The following is a 25,248-nucleotide window of genomic DNA, read 5'->3' on the forward strand; positions in this document are numbered from 1 at the left end:
TCATTAACGTTTTCCTTTTTTGGATTTCCTTGTCTTCCCATTTGAACCACGTTTTCTGCTTTTCTTTAGTATGTTTGGCAGAGAAAACGGAAATGGAGGTAGTGGCATGAGTCAGCAGAAAGGTAAATGGAACAACTGGCAGTATTTGTGAACCAATAAAACTGTCCTGCAAGCAGGACTCGACAAGTTTGGCATACAAAATTGACTTGTTTCAAAATAAGCTTTATCAGTTTCATAGTGTTTTTTGACAATTTGTAGGAAAGGTTCAGTAGTATTTCTTTTATGTAAACAACCTAGAATTCTGAGTTGCAGATCCTCTGTTTAATTGAGAAAGGATCTTGGGGGTTATGGCCCAAATGTTGCATAGGATTGTTAAAATATGTAGCATTTTTTCTCAAAGTGTATAATTTGTATATTTTATGTGATCAGTGACTCTCTTTTTTTTTTTTTTTTTTTTTCAGTATATTTTTGGAGATTTTAGCCCTGATGAATTCAATCAATTTTTTGTGACTCCTCGATCTTCAGTTGAGGTAAGACAAAACTGTGTTTTAGTGAGTACGTGAGTAGATACAATTAATAGTTACGTTTCTATTTTAATTTGTTTTTTTTAAATAAAGAATTCCAATGTAGAGAAAAGTATGGAGACTAATATGAGAAATGCCTCAACCCACCAGCTAGATTTGACTGACATTTGATTTGACATTTTGCTTTATTTACTTTATTAAGCTTTGAAAAGCAAATAAAGCATTACAGAGGCAATCGAAGCCTTCTTTGGACCTCTCTCCCGTCTCTCCCCAGAAGTAACTACTCTGCTGAAATTTGGAAATATTGGTCCTGACTGGTTTTCACCTTTTATCATATACGTGTATATCACCATAGTCAATTGTAGTGTTTTATGTGCTTTAAAGTGTCACGTAAATGATATACTATATTCATTTTGTCGTTTATGTTAAGCTAACGTTGTATTCTTTATGCTGAGAAATTTGTCCTTGTTCTTTGATTTCCAGTGCTCAGTACCACTGATTGAACACAGTGCAATTTACTTACGTAGTTTCCTGTCAAGGGCCATTTAGGTCTCTAGTTCAGCCGTTAAAAATATTGCACTCAATGTATTTTATCATGTCTCCTTGTGCCCCTCTGTGGGCTCCTCTGGGACACAGACCTGGGAATGGAATTACTGGGTTCTGTGGACTGAGCCTCTTTAGTTTCACTAGAGACTGCTCGTTTGCTATCTAGCGTTTTAACAGTCTGCATTCCCATCAGCAGTGCATGGGAGTTTTCTTGCTCGTATTAAAAAAAAAAAAAAAAATTCTTGCTAACTCTTGATGTTGGCATATTTAAAATTTTTGTGAATGTGATGTGTGGTAAATGGACTCTCATTGTTTTAATTTACATCTCCCAGATTACAAACAGCTGGATACTATTTCATTATCTTCCCGTGTCTACTGGCAAAACGGATGTCCTCTGCTGTGAATTACTTGATTTCTATCCCTTGTCCGTATTTTTAAATCAAGTAGCTTATCTTTTTCTTACTGATTTTAGGATTAGTGTTTGGTTTTACAGGCGTCTGTTCCTAGAATGAGGGCTTTAAGCTTCACGTTAGGCATCTTTTTGGGGTTCGGTTTTTTTTGTTGTTGTTGTTGGATAAGAGGAGTACACTTTTAACTTTAATGTCAACTGAATTGATTTTTTTTTTCCTTATAGTTTGTGGATTTTTAGTTTTAAAAATATCTTTAGGAAATTCTTCCCATCCTTGAGATAACCAAGACATTTGTCTGTTTTCTTCTAAAAGTTTTCAGATTTTGTTTTCATGATTCAGGTGTAATAAGCTGAAATTGAGGCGCTGAATTTTGTGTATGTGTGAGGTGGCATCGAACTCCCTGTCCCTGTGGCCCTGGCAGGTGCCTCCTCACCATTCATGGGGAACTCAGCCCTTAGCTGTCCAGTCAGCCCTGTTGGTCAGCGCATTCCCCCTGGTTCCGAGTGTGCTATTCTGTGGGCCTATTGCTTATCTCTATAGAAACACCACACGTTTTATTTTATTTTTTTATTTCTATGTTTTTTTTTTTTTTTTTTTTTTTTTTTTTTTTTTTTTTTTTTTTTTTTTTGAGACAGAGTCTCGCTCTGTCGCCCAGGCTGGAGTGCAGTGGCGCGATCTCGGCTCACTGCAAGCTCCGCCTCCCGGGTTCACGCCATTCTCCTGCCTCAGCCTCTCCGAGTAGCTGGGACTACAGGCGCCCGCCACCACGCCCGGCTAATTTTTTTGTATTTTTTTAGTAGAGACGGGGTTTCACCGTGGTCTCGATCTCCTGACCTCGTGATCCGCCCGCCTCGGCCTCCCAAAGTGCTGGGATTACAGGCGTAAGCCACCGCGCCCGGCTATTTCTATTTTTTCTTTTCTTTTTTTCGAGACAGGGTCTCACTGTGCCCAGGCTGGAGTGCAGAGTGCAATCACAGTTCACTGCAACTTTGACCCCCCACCCTGCCTCAGGGGGGTTCTCACGCTTCAGCCCCTGAATAGCTGGGATTACAGGTGTGTGCCGCCAGGCCCGGGTAATCTGTGTGTGTGTGTGTGTGTTTTAAAGTAAGGGGATTTTGCATTTTTTCCCACGTAACACCGATGTTACCATACGTTTAGTTGCTACAGGTTTTCTCAAGTGTGTACACATGTGGATGGGTGTGTGCCTGTTTGCAAGTGAGTAGACAGCTTGAGTTTTCATGTGATAGGAAAGTGAAAAGTGCACCGTATTTCCAGTCTGAAGGCCTGGGGTCGCTTCAGTTCTGCCACTTCCACAGGCTCGGAGGGCTTGGGCACGTTCTTTCCTTTTAGGCCTCCCATTTCTTTTCTCTCTCTTTTGTCTTTTAAATTGAAAAAAAATGCAGAATGCTTATTCACGTCACGGAAATGTTGGGAAATCAGCTAATGTATGGTCCCATAACTAGTGAGTAACAGATGTTAGTAGAAATGGATGACAAGGGTACAGATGGTAAGTTATGCCAAACCTTTTATTCACAGAAGATGTGACTGTCTCATGAAAATGAGCTCGAGCTTCAGAACTCATAGTGTGTCTGGGCTTATTTGGGCTTTTCTGTTTTTCTTATTTTTGAGCATACGGTGAAGTTTGGAGGGATATAAAAAGAGTTTATCAAAATCACAGTAACCTGCAAAAGGGAGATGCAGGCTAATTAACATAATCGGATGGAGCTGTTTTCCCCAGTCTTCAGGAGTCTGAATTATAATAGCACATCATTACACAGGAACTCACTTTCATGGGCAGCATGTGGTTGGGTCTGTGGGTGTGTGAATGGCGAGGGCGTGTCACTTGGACCTGTGGGTGTGTGAGTGTTGAGAGTGTGTCACTTTGATTTGTGTGTGCGTGAATGGGGAGGGCATGTCACTTGGACCTGTAGGTGTGAGTGGCGAGGGCGTGTCGCTTGGACCTGTGAGTGTGTGAGTGGCGAGAATGTGTCACTTTGACTTGTGTGTGAGTGGCGAGGGCGTGTCACTTGGATTTGTGGGTGTGTGAATGGTGGGGGCGTGTCACTTGGACCTGTGGTGGGTGTGTGAGTGGTGAGAGTGTGTCACTTTGACTTTGTGTGTGAGTGGCGAGGGCGTGTCACTTGGACCTGTGGGTGTGTGAATGGCGAGGGCGTGTCGCTTGGACCCGTGGTGGGTGTGTGAGTGGTGAGAGTGTGTCAGTTTGACTTGTGTGTGTGTGAGTGGTGAGGGCATGTCACTTGGACCTGTGGGTGTGTGAGTGGCGAGGGGAGGGCGTGTCACTTCCACAGCACAGTTTGGCCTTTTATCTCTCAGGTAACATAATTGCCGCTGAAACATGCTGTGTTACTACCATGTGGCCGTGGCATAAGTTACAGTCTAGCCGAATTTTTCATATGCTTTTTCTCGGCTATTAGGAGCTTGATAAAACATTGTTTTCTCTACTTGGGGCCATGAATTGAAAAACCAAAATTAAGAAGTGTGGGATGTTAAGATGAAAGCGCGTTCTACCTTCCTGCAGAAGCGCCTCCTGCCAGCGGAGGGCTGCTTTGTCTTTCAGTTTGCTTGCTTGGCAGCTTGCCACTGGCAAGATAAGGTGGCTAGTAATTCAGTGGAATCAGGAGTAACGAATTGAGATGAAAGGTAGCTGGCATCTTTTCTAGAGTTGTGCTCCAGTGATTTAAAAATGATTTTCTCCAGTGGAAAAAATGCAGTCAGCTTATTTAATAAGCATGTTTAAACCTCAGTCGTAATCCTGTTATTTATGTTCAGAAAGAAAGAGGAAATGCTCACCATTCTTTCAAGTTTCCAGAATCTCAGCTTTGGAAGTAGCACACGTCCCAACCATGACCGAGTAAATAAGCCCCCGATGACGTAGTGTTGGCAGTGGGCAGTTTGTGTGGCGTGGGTGTGTGTGGGTACTCATGGAGAGTGGAGAGTAGAGACAGTTCTTAATTTGATGTGGTTTTTTTTTTTTTTTTCTTTTTTTTTGAGACGGAGCCTCGCTCTCTCACCCAGCCTGGAGTGCAGTGGTGCGATCTGGGCTCACTGCAAGCTCCGCCTCCCGGGTTCATGCCGTTCTCCTGCCTCAGCCTCCTGAGTAGCTGGGACTACAAGCGTCCGCCACCTCGCCCGGCTAATTTTTTGTATTAGTAGAGACGGGGTTTCAACGTGTTAGCCAGGATGGTCTCGATCTCCCGACCTTGTGATCCACCCGCCTCGGCCTCCCAAAGTGCTGGGATTGCAGGCGTGAGCCATCGCGCCTGGCCTAATTTGGCGTCTTAATGGGATTTTAAAGGAGGGCTTTTGTGGTTTAGTAGAGTCTTTGAGACGGAAAGCAGAACACACAGGTAACTCCAGAGGGAGACTTCAGAACATGACCTTCCTAGCCACGGGCCCAAGTATCCTTTTCTTTTTCACAAGGTTGCAGCACTGTTTTCAGACTGTGTGTTTAGCATAGCTATTAATAGATAACAGTTTTTTCCATTGCTCACTTTGCATTTGTGTAGGGAATTTTATGTCCTTGCTTTGATTTTTGAACTTTGTATTCTTACAAATAATTACATAGTTCATGAGTGAACTTCGAACCATCCTTGCATTTTTATTCTGTTGTGTATTTGGATATCCAGTTCCCACAGATTAAGGGCATCTGATGTATGAGGTAGGTTTGTTGAATGAAAGGTGCTGTGTGCCTGTGGAGTAAAACACACACATTTCCACAGTGCCACAACCCATCTGGCATTCCTGCAGGTGCACTCTTTTATCAGCTTAGCAAATCAGAGTAAGTGTGTTGAGCATGCTTACGGAAGGTGGCAGTGTCATCTGGGAGTTTGAAGGTGGTCATCTCACCGGATCCCTGCTGTGCCTCATACTAGCAGTGTTGCCTGGCTTCCTCATCTGTCAGAGGGCCACAATAACAGGACCTCCTCCCCAGAGTTGTTGAGGAGCAGGATGTTCGCCTGGAACACCCTGAGTGCCCAGTCAGTGCCACCTGGTGTCACTGGGCCAGCCTCTCCACCCTCAGTCAGCGCCACCTGGCATTACTGGCCCCACCTCTCCAGTTGGCTTGTCCTCAGCGTTATCTGTGTATTTTTCCCGATTGCTGGGGTTTTCTTCTGCGTGTTGTGGGAGTGGCTGGAAGGTAAGTGAGTGTTCACACCCCGTGGTTGAATGTTGAGGAGGGGGGCAGCCGGAAGATGGTGAGCAGGGTTCTAACAGCTCTCTTCCTTGCACTGGCTTTTGAAGTGGATGGGTGGGTGAAGAGGTCCCTTCTCCGAGTTGTGCGTCTTCCTGGCCTGCTGCACTCTCTCGGGTCTGGAGGTTTTCTTCAGCATTCTCTCTTCCCCAAGCAGAACAGAATACCAGAAGTGTGAAGAGAACATTGATACAATAGTGATGAAACTGTTTTGACTCAGAAAAAGATGATTTCTTGATGTTACAATGATTTTGTGTAAAAATAGTGATTCAAAACACTTTTCATGCCTTAAAATAATACAGCTTTCTGTCACCAGGGGGCATCCTAGTGTCATTAACAGAAAAAGAGAGGGCATTCTATGTATCAGTTTCTAAACTGTCTTTTGTGACCACAGAGGGTTTTGAACGAGATTGGAGGCTTCCTGAGAGACACGTGGCCGCTGTGTCCACTGCCCTTATAGACCCACCTCTCTGCTCCAGGTGCCTGCCAGCGTCAATGCTGGTGTGTGGAATGGTCTTTGCATTGCGGGTGCCAAGGCTAGTGTAGCCCATCTCGGCATACAGAATGCTTTCTCCTGGGTGTCAACGTGATGAGTACTAGGTTGCCCCCTGGTGGTGGAGATAAGTGCAACTGTCATCTCCTGAAGGTGTTGGCTTCTTTGAATTGCCGTGTGTTTTCCTGTTTGTCATAATTCTCTGGGAAGAGAACTTACTGGGTTACTTGCAGAGAGAAGCTTTTATTGCTGTGATTATTGAATTGGTGTGCTGAGATCTCGTTAGAGAAATCAGCTGAGGAAGCCAATCAAGCAGCAGCTCTCATACAGTATTGGGCATGAGACTCATCCTGGAGCCTCTGAACTTTGCGGCCCTAGGGCCATTTCTGCACTGGCCATTGTATTGCAGTGAACAGACTTGGGAAGTGCTGCACCAGAATGTCTTTTTGTTCTTTTGTTCTGCCCTCAGGTAGCGGTTTGTCTCTCTGCTTACTTTACCCGTTTTCTTCCTAAACTTTTTTTTTTTTTTTTTTTGAGATGGAGTCTCGCGCTGTTTCCCAGGCTGGAGTGCAGTGGCACTATCTCAGCTCACTGCAAGCTCCGCCTCCCGGGTTCACGCCATTCTCCTGCCTCAGCCTCCTGAGTAGCTGGGACTACAGGCGCCTACCACCATGCCCAGCTAATTTTTTGTATTTTTTAGTAGAGACGGGTCTGTTTTTTTGTTTGTTTTGTTGAGACAAAGTCTTGCTCTATTGCCCAGGCTGGAGTGCTGTGGCGCGATCTCTGCTCACTGCAACCTCCACCCCTCAGGTTCAAACGATTCTCCTGCATTAGCCTCCCAAGTAGCTGGGATTACAGGTGCGTGCCACCATGCCCGGCTGATTTTTTGTATTTTTTGTAGAGGTAGGGTTTCACCATATTGGCCAGACTGGTCTAGAACTCCTGACCACAAGTGATTCACCCACCTCAGCCTCCTTAAGTGCTGGGATTACAGGCATGAGCCACCATGCCCGGCCCCTTCCTAAACTTTCTTACACCCAATGTGTCCATTGGAAGCATTTCCAACTCTTAAATAAATGTTATGGAATAGCTAGGAAGAAGAAAATTTTAAGTTATTTTTGAGATAACCTTTCAGCTTTTTACAAACAGGTCAGACAGTTCCCATTCTGCTTTCTGTCTACCAAACAAGGAATGTGACTTTTAGCTGTTAATTTAGTTAGTTAAGGCACTGTGATAAAAAGGGAGCTGCAGTCACCAGGCTTTTTGTTTATAGTGCGCTTTCATCTGTTCTCCGACCACGGACTTGGTCCCAGCGTCTACTGGCTGTGTTGCAATGTAGTGATCGTGAATAAGAGGTGCAGTCAGGAAGAGCCATCTTCGCTAGTGCGCAAACAAAAGTGTCTGTGGTCTGGATGGTCAGTCACTGACATCCTGTGGAAAGAAGGATGTATCATAAGCATTTTATTGTAGCTGATTTACATGTCCATTGGAGTTCATTTTTATTCCTTTTGGCTTCATTTTTGGATCTGTTTAATAGTGATAAATATTTGAAAGCATTTCTATTGTGTTTTTTTCCTTAAATGAAGATGATTTAGATTGCACTGACTCTTCATGTATGTTATTCTGCTAAAAGTAATGGCATGCAAAGTTGTATGGATTAAGAGTTTTAATGAATTGTTGCCTTAATTAAATGGTAAGTGTTGGTTTTAACGTTTTGTTGAATTAAAATTTGTTTTCTGATTCCTTGTGCAGCTTCCTCCATACAGTGGAACAGTTCTGTGTGGCACACAGGCTGTGGATAAACTACCTGATGGTAAGCTAGTTCTCTCCTTATTTCCCTGAAGGGAATTTGGCCATACGTGCTGGGTGGGCAGGCTACCTGTAAACATTGTTTCCCATTTGAATAAACATTTCTTTGCAGCTTGAAGTTTTTGCTGTAAACTGTAATGTATTCAATCGCTGAATCACTTTGACTAGTGAGTTGGTTTTAAAGTGTATCCTGTGCTTTGCAGTGCCAGCCATTTAAGATTTAGTTTAGGAAATGGTTGAGTTCTTTTTTGCCTAACAGTTCTGAGTGCAACAGGTATGTTACTCATCATCAGCACATGCTGGAGTTGAAGTGAACTTTGGGTCTTGTTGCTAAGCAGCCTGCTGCCTCCAGCTCCAGCTAGCTTCTGAGCCTGTATTCTTTGTAAACTAAGGGGCAGCTGCCATCTGTTGTTCTTGCGGTTCACATTCATGTCCTGGTCTGTCGCTGACTCTTGGGAACTCAGGTCACCTCTTCACCTCCTAGTCTGTTACTTTTTTGGGTCTCCATCACAGGCACTAAGCTGATTGCCAAAGATGGTGCTTATGGACATGCGATGATTTTGTATTGCTTAAGCACCCGGTGTTGGAATACCAACAAGGTCGTTTAATTATTGATTGCAGGCTGCCCTTGCACAGTTCAAACCTGTCTAGATCATTTTTCAATCTGAATCACTTTAAAGGCCCTTACTGGCCTCCAGGAAACTGATGCCAAACTTTTTCTTTGAGAGTTAGGGGTTTGGATTCCCTGTTCAGTTAGCATGGTCAGACTTATGAAAGGGGTTTTAATTAGAGTTTAGGCTTCAATAGAAACCTTGAAAAGACTAACCAAAGGTTTTATCTCCGGTAACATCAGGGAGTGATTATATCTAACATTTTAGATTTATAAGAAATGTGGGAGACCATAAGGGAAAGAGCTGAAGCTTGAGGGACCCGAAAGCCGGGCTGCTCAGCCTCCTGAGCCACCTTTTAATCGGCTGATGTCAGCCTCTCAGGACTTCCTCTGTCACTGTGTGCTTTGCACGTAGTGAGCATGCTGCTTATGTTGAACCAGTGCTTACAAATGCGCCATGATTTTCCCATGCACATCACTTCTTTGAGTTCATCCTCCTCCCTGTGCAGTGGGCACCACCAGCTCCCCCATCCTCTGGAGTTCTGCTTCCCCCTCCCTCCTTCCAACCCGCCTGCCTTTTTCAGTGACTGCTTCTTGGCCCTTTTTCTCCATTCTTTACTCTCTTCCCTCTAAGTCCTGCCTTTTTTCTGCCAAAAACGTGACTGGAATCTTGCCACCAGTTTGCACAGTTAGTGACAGGCCTGCTTTTCTCTGCAGCCTTTCTGGGTATCTTGTGTTTCCATGACATTAGTTTCTCTTCCCCTGCCTGTTCGACTGTACAGAGCCTGTGGGCACTGTCATGGACCTGCCTCCCTTTCCAGCCTGCTCAGCTGCTGATGGCAGGGTCCATTTCTGTCTGTCTGTCGCTGTGCCTGTAGTATCTGGAATGTTGTAAGCCATCAGTACATTTGCTGGATGAATGGTTTAGGATGCTTTATTCTGCTCCCTACCACCACCTCCAGCTGCAGCAAGCCCTTTGCAGAGGCACCTCATCGTGGCTTCCGTTTTACATCTCCGCCTTTTCTATTTTTGTGTTTTTAAATTTTTTTTATTTTAATTTTTGTAGGTACATAGTAGGTGTACATATGTATGGGGCACATGAGATATTTTCATACAGGCATACAACAAGTAATAATCACATCAAGGTGAATGGTTGTCCTTCACCTCAAGCACTGCCTGTTTTAGATATTCCTAAAGGTTGAGATACCACTCTTTCACCCCGCCCTTAGCAATTCAGTGATCCATCAAGTTCCACTGACCTCTCTAGTTTCTGATAGAAGTTGATCACTGTTTCCTGCTTCCAGAAGAATCTTTTTCTAAAGCTATTCACAGCCTTCTCTCTCCTCCCTCCATGTTTTCATTCTCACTTGTTTGTATCTGTCTCCCTAATAAATGTGAACTCTGAACAGGGCCCTTGTGTTACTAATCTCTGTATATTTCCCTCCCTCGCCCCCTGCCTTGTAGTCCAGGCCACTCTACTGCATGTACTGCAGTGAGCAACCTTGGAGAAATGCTGTGTTAGGATTCATGGTTTTATGAGCCTCTGCCTGCATTACCTGAGTGTTGAGTTTCCGTCTTCCTAATGTATTGATTGGGTTGTTGAAGCCAAGCGTGCAGGCCTTCCTGCACTTCGTCTGCCTGGCAGATGGGGCTCTGAGCTCTGCCATGCCGTGCAAGGCACGTGTGTCCATTGTGAATGTTCCTCAATAAGAAGAGGAACTGTACTGGCTGGGAATCTGCCTTCTAGTGAGATGATCAAACATGGCATTGAGTAAATGTTTGACACTAACTATAACATACTGAAATGGTTCTGTTCACGTTACATCACATTCTAGAATGTTTTATGTTCTGATAAGGTTGAAAATTGAGATGTGGACAGCACATCTGTGTCTTAGAAATAATCAGTCTTGCATAAGCAGAATGGCACAACACGTTCTAGTTTCGAATGTGATTTCACAGCCTTCAAAGGGCAGGCTCCACGTGGAGCGTTCTTCCCCAGGCACACCCGTTTCAATCCGGGGAGCCTTGACAGCCCCAGAACATCAGGGAACAGGGGATGCCTGGAAGGAAAATGAACAGTCAGCCCCTACATATGATAATAAATTCATTTCCCCTTGATAATTCTTTTCAAAGTAAGGAAACAAAAAATAAATCGTAGCCAAAGGAATTAGATGGTCGTGACTTTATACATAAACTTGCTGTTAGGTGTAATCGTCATCGGTGTTCTTTCCAGGAACTTTCTGTTGTTGGGGCAGGATTGTGCTGCCACCACCCCTCACCCCTCACAGTGGGGGACTGTGATTCCAAAGCATATGAAGATTCAGGAGGCCTCAGGAGGCTGTGTAGCTCCAGCCTCCTGGCCACTCGCTTGCACGTAACTGGCCCCTGTCAGGGTCTGTATTTTTTCTTCTACAAAAAGACTTCTAGGGGTCCTTCCAAGGTAAAATATATTCAGTTCTCTGCAGTAGAACACCGTTCTTTGGATATTAGTTTCTTTTCTTGAGATAGATGCCTTGAAAAAAAGTTTGCCCCTTAATGCTAGCCTGGAAGAAATCTTTATGCATTAAAGATGAAATATAAGGCGTGTGTCCTTCCCTTAGCTTCAAAATGTGTAACTTTTTTTATCAAATATAAGGTGACATTGATGCTTCATGTCTGTTAAAAGACACAATTGATTCTAAAACTTAACCTGATTTCAGAGATGTAAAGTATAAAAATACGTCTGTGTTAGCATGAATGAAATATGTGGATTGCGGTTAACTGGGAAGGAAGTATTGAAGGCTTCCCAAGAGATATTTAAAGGTTCACAATTCTAACTTTTTCTTTTGGTATTTTTGGAAGGCTTTACCACCGATGGAGTTAATCCAGTGTGAATTTATTTAGAGGACATTTGCATGTGTTCATGTCAGGGCCATTTTTCAGACATAATTGAAGGTTACCAGTAGAGGTCTAGAGAGAAAGAATTCAGAAGAGTGCTCTGAAGTGTGCTTTTATATATAGGGTTCTTTGTTGTTGTTGTTGTTGTTGTTGAATCTTTTTTTGGCATCTTTTTTTGTTTTTAAATTTATGCTTTCTAATTTCTCCTATCCAGTATGTACAGGATTCTTTGCGTAGTTCATGTTTTTGGAATTAATCAAATCACGTTAACTAGAGAAGCTGATTTAACCATGTTTTAAGTCCCTAAGTTAGTTGTCATGATCTTTTAAAATTTAAGTTGTCCAAAATACATATTCCTTTATCTCAGGCATAAGGCAACTATAAGAAAGTCAGATTCCTTTGAGGGGTATTTTTAAACTGGCAAAATATTTGCTTTTTATTACAAATTTATTTTAATTTCTACCTTCTGAAAGCCTTCCTTAGCTAGAAAGATAAGTACAGGCTTCTGCTTTTCATATCCCCAAATTAAATAATAATTTTATAGTTGTTTCATTTTCAGCAAATTGTTCATCGTAAGTAAAGGACGTAATAGATTTGTTGATTAGGAAGAGAATTTAAGGTTTTCATTTTCAAAGAGAAAGTGCGTAATTACTGGTACTTAGAGTTTGTAGAACTGTGTTCTTAACTAATAGTTTTCTTTCTAAACAGGACAAGAATATCAGAGAATTGAGTTTGGTGTCGATGAAGTCATTGAACCCAGTGACACTTTGCCGAGAACCCCCAGCTACAGTATTTCAAGCACACTGAACCCTCAGGCCCCTGAATTTATTCTCGGTTGTACAACTTCCAAAACAACCCCTGATGGTATCACTAAAGAAGCAAGCTATGGCTCCATCGACTGCCAGTACCCAGGCTCTGCCCTCGCTTTGGATGGAAGTTCTAATGTGGAGGCGGAAGTTCTGGAAAATGATGGTGTCTCAGGTGGTCTTGGACAAAGGGAGCGTAAAAAGAAGAAAAAGCGGCCACCTGGATATTACAGCTATTTGAAAGATGGTGGCGATGATAGTATTTCCACAGAAGCCCTGGTCAATGGCCATGCCAATTCAGCAGTCCCGAACAGTGTCAGTGCAGAGGATGCAGAATTTATGGGCGACATGCCCCCGTCAGTTACGCCCAGGACTTGTAACAGCCCCCAGAACTCCACGGACTCTGTCAGTGACACTGTGCCTGACAGTCCTTTCCCCGGAGCACTCGGCAGTGACACCAGGACTGCAGGGCAGCCGGAGGGGGGCCCCGGGCCTGATTTTGGTCAGTCCTGCTTCCCAGCAGAGGCTGGCAGAGACACCCTGTCAAGGACAGCTGGGGCTCAGCCCTGCGTTGGTACCGATACTACTGAAAACCTTGGAGTTGCTAATGGACAAATACTTGAATCCTCGGGTGAGGGCACAGCTACCAACGGGGTGGAGTTGCACACCACGGAAAGCATAGACTTGGACCCGACCAAACCCGAGAGTGCATCACCTCCTGCTGACAGCACGGGCTCTGCATCAGGCACCCTTCCTGTCAGCCAGCCCAAGTCCTGGGCCAGTCTCTTTCACGATTCTAAGCCCTCTTCCTCCTCGCCGGTGGCCTATGTGGAAACTAAGTATTCCCCTCCCGCCATATCTCCCCTGGTTTCTGAAAAGCAGGTTGAAGTCAAAGAAGGGCTTGTTCCAGTTTCAGAGGATCCTGTAGCCATAAAGATTGCAGGTATAGTTGAAAAGATACAAATCTAGAGTGAAGATAGGAGCAGACCTCCTCAACTGGGCTTATAGACTGTGGTGATAGAGTGTTACCCATAACAGTGGCAGATTACCTGTGTGTGAATAGCACTGTCTGAAGAATGCCTATGTCTTAAATGTTCTCTAAAAGTAAGACAATATAGAAACAAATGGGAGGAGAGGGTTGTTATAACTTTATGTTAAGTGCAAGATCCATGTCTGTTAGCAGTTCTTTTCCGTTGACAAGTTACATTTCCATTTCTTGCCTTTTGTTCAAGTAATTCTGCTCCGTGGTGTGAATGTATAATGGACTTTTTATGTGATATACCTTTGGTATGATAATCCTGATTTGTAGTCACTGTGTGCTCCTTTTTTATATTTCCTAAGATATAAGAAAGCATTTTGTGAAATAACATGTTTTTTTTTAAATGCCTGTTTTGCATTGAGTAAATAGATTTTATTCAGAATTTTGATACACCAAGGTCAGCTCTTGAAAGGAAGAGAAAAATGTTGAGTTCAGCCCAAAGTTAATATTTTATTTTAGAGTGCTAAGGCTCCAAAGTAGAAACAATTCACAGTAAAAATAGAAAGCTGCATAATTCACAGATTGTTTTTAAAAAGTTACAGTAGAATGTCAGAAATACAGCAGGGTATGAACGAGGTATGTGTGCTCACATAACCGCATGTTGCTTAACGATGGATATGTGTTCTCAGATGTGCATGTTAACATCAGTGAGTACTACCCAACACAGATGGGAGAGCCTTAGGCTAGTGGTGCAGCCGATTGCTCCCGGGCTGCAAACCTGTCCAGCGTGTTACTAGTGAATACTGTAGGCAGTTGTAACACAGTGCTAAGTATTTGGGTGCCTGAACACGTTTAGACATAGAAAAAATATAGCACAGATATGGTATAAAACATGAAAAGTGCTTCACCTGTATAGAGCACTCACCATGAATGGAGCTTGCAAGACTGGAGTGGCTCTGGATGAGTCAGTGCTGAGTGAATGTGAAGGCCGAGGACAGTACTGAGCAAAGCCGAATTTTATAAACACTCAACACTTATGCTATACTACGTTGATTTACAAATTTTTCCTCAATAAGAAATTAACCTTAACTTACTGTAACTTTTTTACTTTTTATTTTACTTTTAAATTAAAAATTCTAAACTTTTTGACTCTTTCATAAGAACACTTAGCTTAAAACACACTACAGCTATACAAAAATATTTTCTTCCCTTTTATTCTTATTTTGCTATAAGCTTTTTTATATTAAAAATTGTTTTTAACTTTTTAAACTTAAAAACTAAGACACAAACATTCGCCTGGGCCTGCACAGGGTCAGGAGCATCAAGACGTCACTAGGCAGCAGGACGTTTCAGCTCCATTAGAATCTTGTGGGACCATCATACGTGCGGTTCATTGTTGACCGAAATGTTGTTACACCGCTTGTGACTGTACATACCTAAGAAGCAGAAGCTGTGTCGTCAGGTTGGATTCTACCAAGCCTGGTAGCCAGATCTTCAGATTCTCACCCTAGTAGCCAGGTTAAAATAAGCTATTTCGTTTAGGCTTTTTTTTTTTTTTTTTTTTTTTTTTTTTTTTTTTTTGAGACGGAGTCTCGCTGTGTCGCCCAGGCTGGAGTGCAGTGGCGCGATCTCGGGTCACTGCAAGCTCCGCCTCCCGGGTTCACGCCATTCTCGTGCCTCAGCCTCTCCGAGTACCTGGGACTACAGGCACCCGCCACCATGCCCGGCTAATTTTTTGTATTTTTAGTAGAGACGGGGTTTCACCGTGGTCTCGATCTCCTGACCTCGTGATCCGCCCGCCTCGGCCTCCCAAAGTGCTGGGATTACAAGCGTGAGCCACCACGCCTGGCTCGTTTAGGCTTTCTGTAATACTTTCTGATGTGACCTTTTGGAACACCTGGCAACCTTCATTACCAGGATGTAGCAGCAAGCTGCCGAATGCACACCCTTCTATGGATGGTCAGAATTGTGTAAAAAATAAAACACGTTCTTTGGGTGGCAGTAGGATGATAGCAAGCAATGTATATGTATATTTTTAAGAGTATTTTATTCCTTATACAAAATACATTATTTCAGGTACTCTTGTTGTTCTGAAGTTTTCTTAAATGAGGAAATGATAGGCCAGACATCGTTATTTTGGGCTTCATATATATTTTTTAAAGCCAGGTGTTTTTTTTTGGTTTTTGTTTTTTGAGATGCGGTCTCACTCTGTTGCTCAGGCTGTAGTGCAAGAGGCACGATCTTGGCTCACTGCAGCCTCTGCCTCCTGGGTTCAAGTGATTCTCCTGCCGCGGCCTCCCAAGTAGCTGGGATTACAGGCACATGCCACAACGTCCGGCTATCTTTTTTTGTATTTTTAGTAGAAATGGGGTTTCAACGTGCTGGCCAGGCTGGCCTCAAAGTCCTGACCTCAAGTGATCTGCTCGCTTCAGCCTCCCAAAGTGTTGGGATTCCAGGCGTGGGCCACCGCACTCAGGCCAGGTGATTACTTGAACACAGCTTTCAGAATGTATTTATTGCAAGGACTGGTACTGTAGGCGGATCACAAGGTGAGGAGATCGAGACCATCCTGGCTAACACGTTGAAACCCCGTCTCTACTAAAAAAAATACAAAAAATTAGCTGGCCCTGGTGGCGGGCACCTGTAGTCCTAGCTACTCGGGAGGATGAGGCAGGAGAATGGTGTGAACCTGGGAGGCGGAGCTTGCAGTGAGCCGAAATGGCGCCAGTGCACTTCAGCCTGGGCGACAGAGCGAGACTCCATCTCAAAACAAAACAAAACTAAAAGATTCTGTAAGCCTTTGTATAGATTACTAAGTTAAAAGTTTTTTTTTTAACCTATAATGAGAAATGCATGGTGTGGTGCTCTTAAAAATGTGCATTCCAAGTTTGAAGTCATGAGTTTTTTTTTTTTTTTTTTTTTTTTTTTTTTTTTTTTTTTTTGAGAGGGGGTCTCACTCTGTCACCCAGGCTGGAGTGCAGTGGCGCAATATCGGCTCACTGCAACCTTCTCCTCCTGGGTTCAGGCAATTCTCCTGCCTCAGCCTCCCGAGTAGCTGGGACTACAGGTGCCTACCACCATGCCCAGCTAATTTTTATATTTTTAGTAGAGACGGGGTTTCACCATGTTGGCCAGGCTGGTCTCGAACTCCTGACCTCTAGTGATCCTCCCGCCTCAGCCTCTCAAAGTGGTGAGATTACAGGCATGAGCCACCACGCCGAGCTGAAAATATTATAGTTTTGTTTCTAAAATTGCTCCACAAAGGAAAACCTCCCATCCTAGGGAGATTTTCTCAATCTTTATTTAAAGTAAGAAAGAAAAGCTTCATTTAAAATGTTTTAAAACATTCTACTTAGTCATATGACTTTAAATTTAGTTTGATAAATAGTTTGTTATGTTCTGTATATGGTAAAGTCTACTTGAAGTAGCTTTGTCAAACACTGAAAGTAAGGGTCTCTTAATGACTTGTCGTAGAGGAAAAAAGCCTTGCTACACACAGTCCTCGTAATTATTTTTGTATGAACGTAGTGTAAACCCCTCCCCAACAGATTATTTTTTTAATCCTATTTTGGTTAGGTTAGTTATGAAGATGTTTTAATTTTCTAAGCAAAAGTGTAGTTTCTTTAAAAATATGTAATTATTTTTAGCCTGTTGAGCCTTCGATAAACAGAACGCAGTTGCTGACAGTTTCAGGAGTCTTGTGAGATAGTAGAGCAATAGCGTCACATTAAATAATCCTTGGGATCATATAGGGGTTAGGGAGAATGGCATTGTTTGAAATTTTTTTTTGTTGTTTTATTCTCCTACTTAGGGATTTACTTTATAAAAGTGGTAAAATATACCGAATTTGTTACAAGTCAGATCCACTACCGCAAATTCCTTTTAGTGGGCACACCTTTAAGTGTAGGCCCACTTATTTTAAGCAGCATTTAACTGAAAGTCTCGTTTCATTAAAAGATCTCTTGATGTGGGTTATAATAGAGTTTGACTTGCATTAGTATCTAACTGTTTCTGCTTAGACAGTGGTATTTGTGTTACAAACTTTTGGGAAAGAGGGAGTAGGGAATGATTTAGACATTAAATGTATTCCTTTCTGCCAGGCATGATAGTGTGGAGATTGAGGCTTGAGGATCGATCGCTTCAGCCCGGGAGTTCGAGGCCAGTCTGGGCAACATACCGAGACCTCATCTTTTTAGAAAAAAAAAAAAAAAAAGTTATACACACACAAAATGCTTAGAATAATTTGTGTATTTTTGGTCTCAAGTTTATTTGTTTCAAATACCCACATTTCTGGACTATTTCCCCTATTGTTAAGTCTGCTTCATAAATGCCAACTAGTTTTTATGCCCTCAGAAGTGAAATTAAGAAGGCAGATTGACTAAAAGAAAAAGAATCACGTATAAGGGATTTTGAAGTGAAATACATTAAACTCTTGATTACTCTTAAACTATCCACTTTAACGGGTTCTACTTGGACCTTCTTGGTGGCAAGGCCATCTGCTTGGTGTAGGTTGTGTGTCAACATTTTGTTCCATTGGCTGTTTTTCAAGTGTAAACTGTTATTTGAGAGGAGAAGAACACGGCAGGGGAGAGGCAGGGGAGAGCGTGTGAACTGAACGCTCAGTGACTTCCTTTGGCCCCAAGGGAAGGATGAATCTAAACACAAAAGGCCTGTGCTGCCGAGGGTTGGAGAGGGATCTGTGTTTCAGTGACTGGTCTGAGAGGAGATGGTTGCCATTGTTCAGTAGGAGTCAACAAAAGGAAACTTTAAAGTCTTAATACAGCCCGGCACAGTGGCTCACGCCTGTAATCCCAGCACTTTGGGAGGCTGAAGTGGGCGGATCACTCGAGGCCAGGAGTTCAAGACCAGCCTGGCCAACATAGCGAAATTCCATCTTTACTAAAAATAAAAAAAATAGATGGGCGTGGTAGCTTATGGCTGTAATCCTAGCTACTGAGGAGGCTGAGTCAGGAGAATAGCTTAAACCCGGGAGGTGGAGTTTGCAGTGAGCCGAGATCATGCCACTGCACTCCAGCCTGGGCAACAGAGTGAGACTGTCTCAAAAAAAAAAAAAACAAAAACAAAAACCCAAAACTTAATAGCTTGTGTTTGAAAGTAGTTGCAAAACATGACACCCTTGTTAAGAGTGAATATGGCAGACACATGGGGAGTGCCTTTGCTGCTGCTTCCCTCGTTAGTACAGATAGTTTGGAGTTGACAAACATGTGATGTTTGAAATTGAACATATGCTTTTAGTGAACCTTGTACTTTTCCTGGGTCTTTACTAAAGAACATTTCTCATATACTAGACGAAATTGTATCAGATGCTTTCGCATCAGCAATAGAGCCATTTTGTATTTGATGTTTTGCTTTCAAAATTATACAACAGTATATTTTGTTTTAACAGAATATAAATAATGCTGGGTAAGGAGAGCGGCCAACTGCCCGATAAAATAAGTTAAAATTCCAGTGAGAGAGAACTAGGAAAACTGAGCTCTTGAACAGCTCTGAAAACACTGTTGAAATACCTAGCAATGTCATTTATTATGAATTGTTAGTCAAAACCTGTTTATATGATTTTGCACAGTGGTTTTATACCTAAAAGGCATTGGATCAAGAAACAAAGTTATTACAGTTTGGGTCTTCTCTAATGAATTACCCTGTCCGTGTTTAAGTGTAAATGAAAATACAGTTATCTGCTGCTTTAATGATGTTTCAGTCAATAACAGACCGCATGTATGACGGTGGTCCCATAAGATTTTAATGGAACTAAACAATTTCTAGTGACCAGTGAGCTGTGTTACAGTTGCCTACGGTATTCAGTATACAACATGCTGTACGGGTTTGTAGCTTAGGAGCAGTAGGCTCTAGCATATGGCCTAGGTGTGTAGTTGGCTATACCATCTAGGCATGTGATCCCACAATGACAAAATTGCCTAATGCCACATTTCTCAGAACATACCCCATCATTAAGCATGGCTGTGTATCCTAAAACTGATCGTTATTTTGGCAGTTTATAAATCTTGCATATATTTTCCCCCCCTCCTTGGGGGAAGTGGTTTCTCAGATATTTTGCACTTCGTCTTCAAACTGAGGTACACAGGCAGTGGTCATGCGGCGTGATCTAAGTTAAAAAGGCATGGCACCTGTTTACAGGGATCCACCCTTGTGGATTGAGAGTTTAGTCCACATCTGACTCGATGTTTCCTCACATTTATTATACATCTTTCCACTTCAGATACATAAGTTGATCTATAGTCAATGGGTAGCGGTACATTTTGGTCACTTTGCTGTCCTCCACCTGGTTAGATAACCAAGATAGTGTGTGTTCTTCCAAATTGATGGTAATGAGGAAAAGAAAAGCACTTGGAGAATGTTCTGGACAGCTAGAAAGATGACAGAAAAGCAGGTCAACACCACCAGAGTGTCGATTATAGGCCAGTTATTTAGCCCTAAGAATCAGAGTTCTGACCTTGCATTTTCAGGGATTTTCAATGGTAATATGACCCTTCAGTCCTAATTTTAGGAAAATAGAATTTGATTTATAAAATATGTGTAAGAATAATCATAGCTTATAATGACATAAAAGTTTACGATGCTGGTATTGCCTTTGAGTTGTTAAACAATTTCAGTGGGCTGATTTGTGGCAGCCCTTGTGAGCTACCATCTACCATGTATGTCTTAAAATTTAAAAAAAGGCTATTAAGCAACTCCATTTTTCTATATGTCAGCAGGTTTCGTAAGAGTGAAATTTCAGTTCAGCCTTTTAACGTGAGTTATTACAAAAGTGAACTACGGGTTTCAATTTTGTGTCTTTTATGAGTCATTCTGGCATTTTGTGCCTTTTCACACACATTGTTCTAGGCAGCCCCACCAACTCCAGTGACAAAGATGGACTGGGGGAGGCCATCTTCCTGAAGTTACTGTCTGAACAGTTTAGTAAATTATACCAACCATGATGAATTGAAAATAAGGCTTCTGGGGAAAGTTTGTTATTACAGCCAACTTCTATTATATGCCCTAAAAGAAGATAAAATAGATACACCAATGGCAATGACTTTGGAATGCAGGTCAGACTTTAAGTTTCAACCTAGAAATTCCCTGCCCTCTGTCCTTGGTGGCCCGCCTTCCTCATTTTGATTCTTTTAGCCTCTATAATTAGAGTGCGTATTGGACTTTAGGCTAGGAATAAAATCGTAAATGAAAATGTTGATGTTGAAAGAGGAATTAAGTAGAGCGAAGAGTGATATTAGAAATTTGGCAGTGGTATTAGTTCTGGTTTGTCCATAAGACCTGACTTTTGAATGATAATAGGATTCATTCACTTGAACATAATTCGGTCTGGTCTTAGGAGGAATTAGAACTGCTTTTGCACCCCTCTTTTTTCACTGCGAGGGAGAAGAGGAGCTCACGAACTTCATAAAGCGTTAGTGTCTCCTCCAGTTGATGGTTATCGAAATGAGTCAAGATGGAAGGCTTAATGTACATGTGATATGTTACAAGACTGGACCTTAACTGTTTCTTGAGTGTTTGGATCTTATGAGAAAATCTTTGACAATAAGTAGTCTTAAAATCATTCCTCTTAAAATGGAGGTTTATTTTTTAAAAATACATATTTTTTTTTCTTAAGAGACAGGGTCTTGCTCTTTCACTCTGGCTGGAGTGCTGTGGCATGATCATAGCTCACTGCAGCCTTGATCTCTTGGGCGCAGGCGGTCTTCCTGCCCCAGCTTCCTGAGTAGGTGGGACTACAGGCAGGCCACCATGTACAGCTAATTTTTTTATTTTTTATTTTTACAGCAACAGAGTCTCACTGTGTTGCCCAGGCTGGTCTTGGAACTGCTGGACTCAAGTGATCTTCCTGCCACAGCCTCCCAAAGTGTTGCCTGAAATAGAACTTTATTAATACATCTTTAATATGTCAAGATGTTCAAAACTTGTCAAGATTTTAAGGAAGTTGGGCTAACATTTCCTCTTGGGATGCTGAAAGTTGTTGGTTTTCTCAAACTCACATAAATTCATTTGCTTTCCCTTCTCCTTCCACCTGTATTAAGTCTTTATTTTCTAGGGGGGATTCTGATGTCTGTGTTGAGCTGGCCATCATAGCGGGAGTGGTCTGCTTATGTATTTACATGCGTGCTCATCTTTGCTATAGCTGAGTGTGGTGCAGCTCCTTATCTGTTCCAGGTGAGGAGTGATCTGCCGCAAAATGAATGAAGTGGCAGAGCCACAGTGCGAACCCCCGTCTTCCTGGTTTGTGTGCCTGGGCCCTTACCTTTTACTGTGCGTCTTCTCAGGAGCTGTCATTTAGACTTTCTGGACCAGGAGCTAAATGACCTTTAAAGTCTGTTGAGTAATTTCTAACAAATATGAATGGAGTCATTTGCTGTAAATAACAACTTTAATCTCCAGATGTTTAATTCATCCTGTATTACTGTCTAATGAGAACTTACTGTATGCCATGCATTGTCTAGTTGGAGTAATGATTGGCCTTGTCTTCAGGGTAGTCTAAGGCATAAGATCAGAAAGGAACAGATGGCAGCTGTTTGTAGAGAGAAGTGATCATTGGCAGAGGGGTGTTGAGGGGAGAAAGCAAGGAGGGGAGGCCTCATGCAGCTAGTAGGGATGGCAGTAACAGGCTGAGGACACAGAAGGCCACCAAGTCCTGTTACCTTAGATGGGGTGGACTTTGTTGAGCAGTTGGAAGTGTGAGAGTCTTGTCTTTAAGGAGCCTCCTCTCCAGAGAAAGAGGCACCCACCACTAATATCAGGTAGGCAGTGATGAGGTCGGCTACCGTGGAGACAGTGTGGAGAATCTTGAGTGCCTTCTGTCGGTCTTACTCTGAGATTAGGATTTAGGATCATTATAAGAGACTAATAAGAGAATGATATGGTATTTTAGTTTATGAAAGACTTGCCACTAGATAACATTTTTCTAGAGTAACAGAATAATCATTAAGAAGAGTCTAGGTTGTTCAGTGTCTCTTCTGTATTTTCCAAGTCTGTAAAGGTTCATTCTGCGTTTAACAGCGTCGTACCAGAATGGCCTTTCAAAGACTGTCAAAGGCTTGAAGGAAAGCTGGTGGAGTACATTCCCTAGTGCATGTCCCAAGGGCCCATTTGTTCTGCTGTTTCAGAGGTTGTGCTCATTTGCTTTTGTAGGTGTGTGTCTGTGAAATGTTCCTTGCAGTTACTGAACAAACCACTGGGTGATGCTAAAAGACTTGATTTTAATGCTGTGGAAGAAAAACAGTGAAACTGCTTTTTAACTTGCCTGCGCCTCAAAATAAGCAAGCTGGAAGCTGGTATCGATTTAAGGGAATGGCTGATGTAGAAACTAAAGGTTTCTGTCTGACCAGTTCATGCTGTTTCACAGATAAATGCTGGGGAAAGAGTCAGTTTATAGTTGATTTATGTATCCTCTGATTGCATAGAGATTGAATGGTCAAGCCTCCAGGCCGTGCAGATTATTCTGGGCGTGTAACTCAGTTAAGTACATGAAAGGAGGCCAGGCACAGTGGCTCACACCTGTAATCCTAGCACTTTGGGAGTCCAAGGCGGGGGGATTGCTTGAGGCCAGGAGTTCGAGACCAGCCTGGCCAATGTGGCAAAACCCTGTCTCTAGACTTTGTCTCAAAAAAAAAAAAAAAAAAAAAAGGGAGCTGTGTTTTCAGACAGAGCTTAGTGCAGCCAGTTGTTGATTGCTGTGCACCTGCTTTCCTTTTAAGAGTGGAGTTAGCGTCATCATAAAGCATGTTTTTCAGTCTGTTCGAACGAGTCAGCAAGGAAGGGAAGTTTCAGGCACATCGTGTATGCCTGGCCCTGGTGGCTTCTTTCATTTCCTTCCAGTATCAGTGCTAAACAGGAATGAACTTCTTCAAGCCCTGCCTCACCCACCTCTGGCATCTTCACCCTAACTCTGCCCTAGAAGACCTTTCCTTCCATATCGTCAAGAAAACTGAAGTTGCTGTTTCACTCCTTCTCCCACCTAGAAACTTTGCTGCATCTTCCTGGATCCCTAGCTCCTTGCACCCCATGATCCTGTCTCTTTCCTCAGCCCGGCTTCTGGCTGAGCAGCCTGCACTTGCTGTCTTCACTCCTACATGCTGCCCCTGCACGCTTCTCACTTCTCTACCCTTGCAGCCCTGCAGTCTGGATACCTGTGCATATGTTTGTGTGATTATCAATGTGTTGAATCCGGGAGGTCGAGGCTGCAGTGAGCCATGATCGCGCCACTGCACTCCAACCTGGGTAACAGAGCAAGATCCTGTCTCTAAAATAATAATTATGGTTGAGTGTGGTGGCGCACATCTGTAGTCCCAGACACTTGGGAGGCTGAGGCACAAGAATTGCTTGAGACCCAGAGGTGGAGGTTGGAGTGAGCTAGAATGGTGCCCCTGCACTCCAGCCTGGGCGACAGAGTGAGACTGTCTCAAAAAAAAAAAAAAAAAAAAAAAAAAAAAAAAAAAATTAGCCACTTGCTGGTCTTTTAATATAAATATAATATTTACTGGTGTCATCTGGGTATCTTTTACTAACATCTCTAAAACTGAGCTTATCACCACACGAAACAAAAAATAACCTGCTCATCCTGTTGTATTCCTCCTCTAGCTGGATAGCACCGCTGCCCCAGTCAGTGAGAACCTTCTAGTATCTCTGTTGTTCCTCAGCTTGCATTTGGTGTCTTCAGCCCCTGACCTTCCCATAGTTTGTGCAGCCCTTGGATTGGGCTTCCCCTAATCCTTCCTCCACCCCCTATCCCCCATCCACCAACACCGCTTCAGCTTAGCCTGTACAGTGTGTGTTTGGAGCCAGGGACATCACAGTTCGTCCCTTCACTGGTCTGCGAGCTTGCCTAGGGCAGGACCACCTCGCATTCATCTCTGTGCCTGCCTTACCCAGTGCCCAGGCAGGGCTCAGCAGGGGTTAACTTGCCTTCAACGAAAGGCAGTATGTCATTTAACAAAGGTTTCAGCCACACGCCATGGCTCACGCCTGTAATCCAAGCACTTTCGGAGGCCAAGGCAGGTGGATCGCTTGAGCTCAGGAGTTCAAGACCAGCCTGGCCAACATGGTGAAATCCTGTCTGTCCTAAAAATACAAAAATTAGCCGGGCATGGTGGTGCATGTCTGTAATCCCAGCTACATGGGACGCTGAGGCAGGAGAATCACTTGAACCCACGGCACAGAGGTTGCAGTGAGCCGAGATCGCACCACTGCACTCCAGCCCAGGTGACAGAGCAAGACTTGTCTCAAAAAAAACAAAGGTTTCTATGTTAGAAAGATAGCGGGTTTTGAGTCTTAAGGTGAGGTTAAAAAAAAAACACAAAACGTCATTTGGTATAAAAATACTATGGCAAAGACTTGTTGGAACCATGCTGGAGTTTTTATTTGAGACTGCGCCTTTACGTCATTGATGGTTATTTGAAAATGCACATTTTTAACACTGCAATTATATTAGTTGCTCTTCTGTGGCACACACTACAAATGATAGACTGTTGTGATGATATGGTTTAAAGACAAATGTAAAAATCCACTGTAAATAGACTTTAAGCCTGTGGGGAAAAGTAAGTATCTGAAGCCTTGGAATAAAAGGAATTTTTAAGGGAAGCCCCTTATATATTGAGGAAAGGGCTCAACCGCTTGAGTCAGGTAGACCCAGGTTCGTAGGTCATTTCAGCTGTTACGTGACCTCACTTTTCTCATCTGTAAAATGGGGTTGGTAACATCTCTGACAGTAGGGTTATGATAATTATGAATAATATACACAAAGCTTCTAGCACAGTGTCCCCTACATGACAGGCACTGTCTGCTGGGTGTCATGACATGCAGGCTTGGGGTTCAGTTTGTAATTGGTCCATTATTTATTTCAAGGCCCAGTTCTGTATTCCATATTAAGAGAGAGAGGAGCTTTGCAAACTTTGTCTAATTGAACAGATTCGACAGAATCTGTAATGTTTTACTTTCTACGGAAGAAGAGC

At 42.9% G+C, this 25,248-nt stretch overlaps 1 protein-coding gene across 1 annotated transcript in view; it reads left to right on the top strand.

Annotated features, from left to right (window-relative positions):
- USP10 (ubiquitin specific peptidase 10) overlaps positions 1–25,248 on the top strand; it is an 81,737-nt gene that overhangs the window by 34,555 nt on the left and 21,934 nt on the right. Inside the window, exons 2-4 of the mRNA XM_003272496.3 lie at positions 462–530; positions 7,939–7,999; positions 12,191–13,231. Of these exons, the coding sequence (XP_003272544.2) occupies positions 462–530; positions 7,939–7,999; positions 12,191–13,231 (1,171 nt within the window). The remainder of the gene's footprint in view (positions 1–461; positions 531–7,938; positions 8,000–12,190; positions 13,232–25,248) is intronic.

Source organism: Nomascus leucogenys, chromosome 2, assembly GCF_006542625.1.
Source record: "Nomascus leucogenys isolate Asia chromosome 2, Asia_NLE_v1, whole genome shotgun sequence".
Taxonomy (NCBI): Eukaryota; Metazoa; Chordata; class Mammalia; order Primates; family Hylobatidae; genus Nomascus; species Nomascus leucogenys.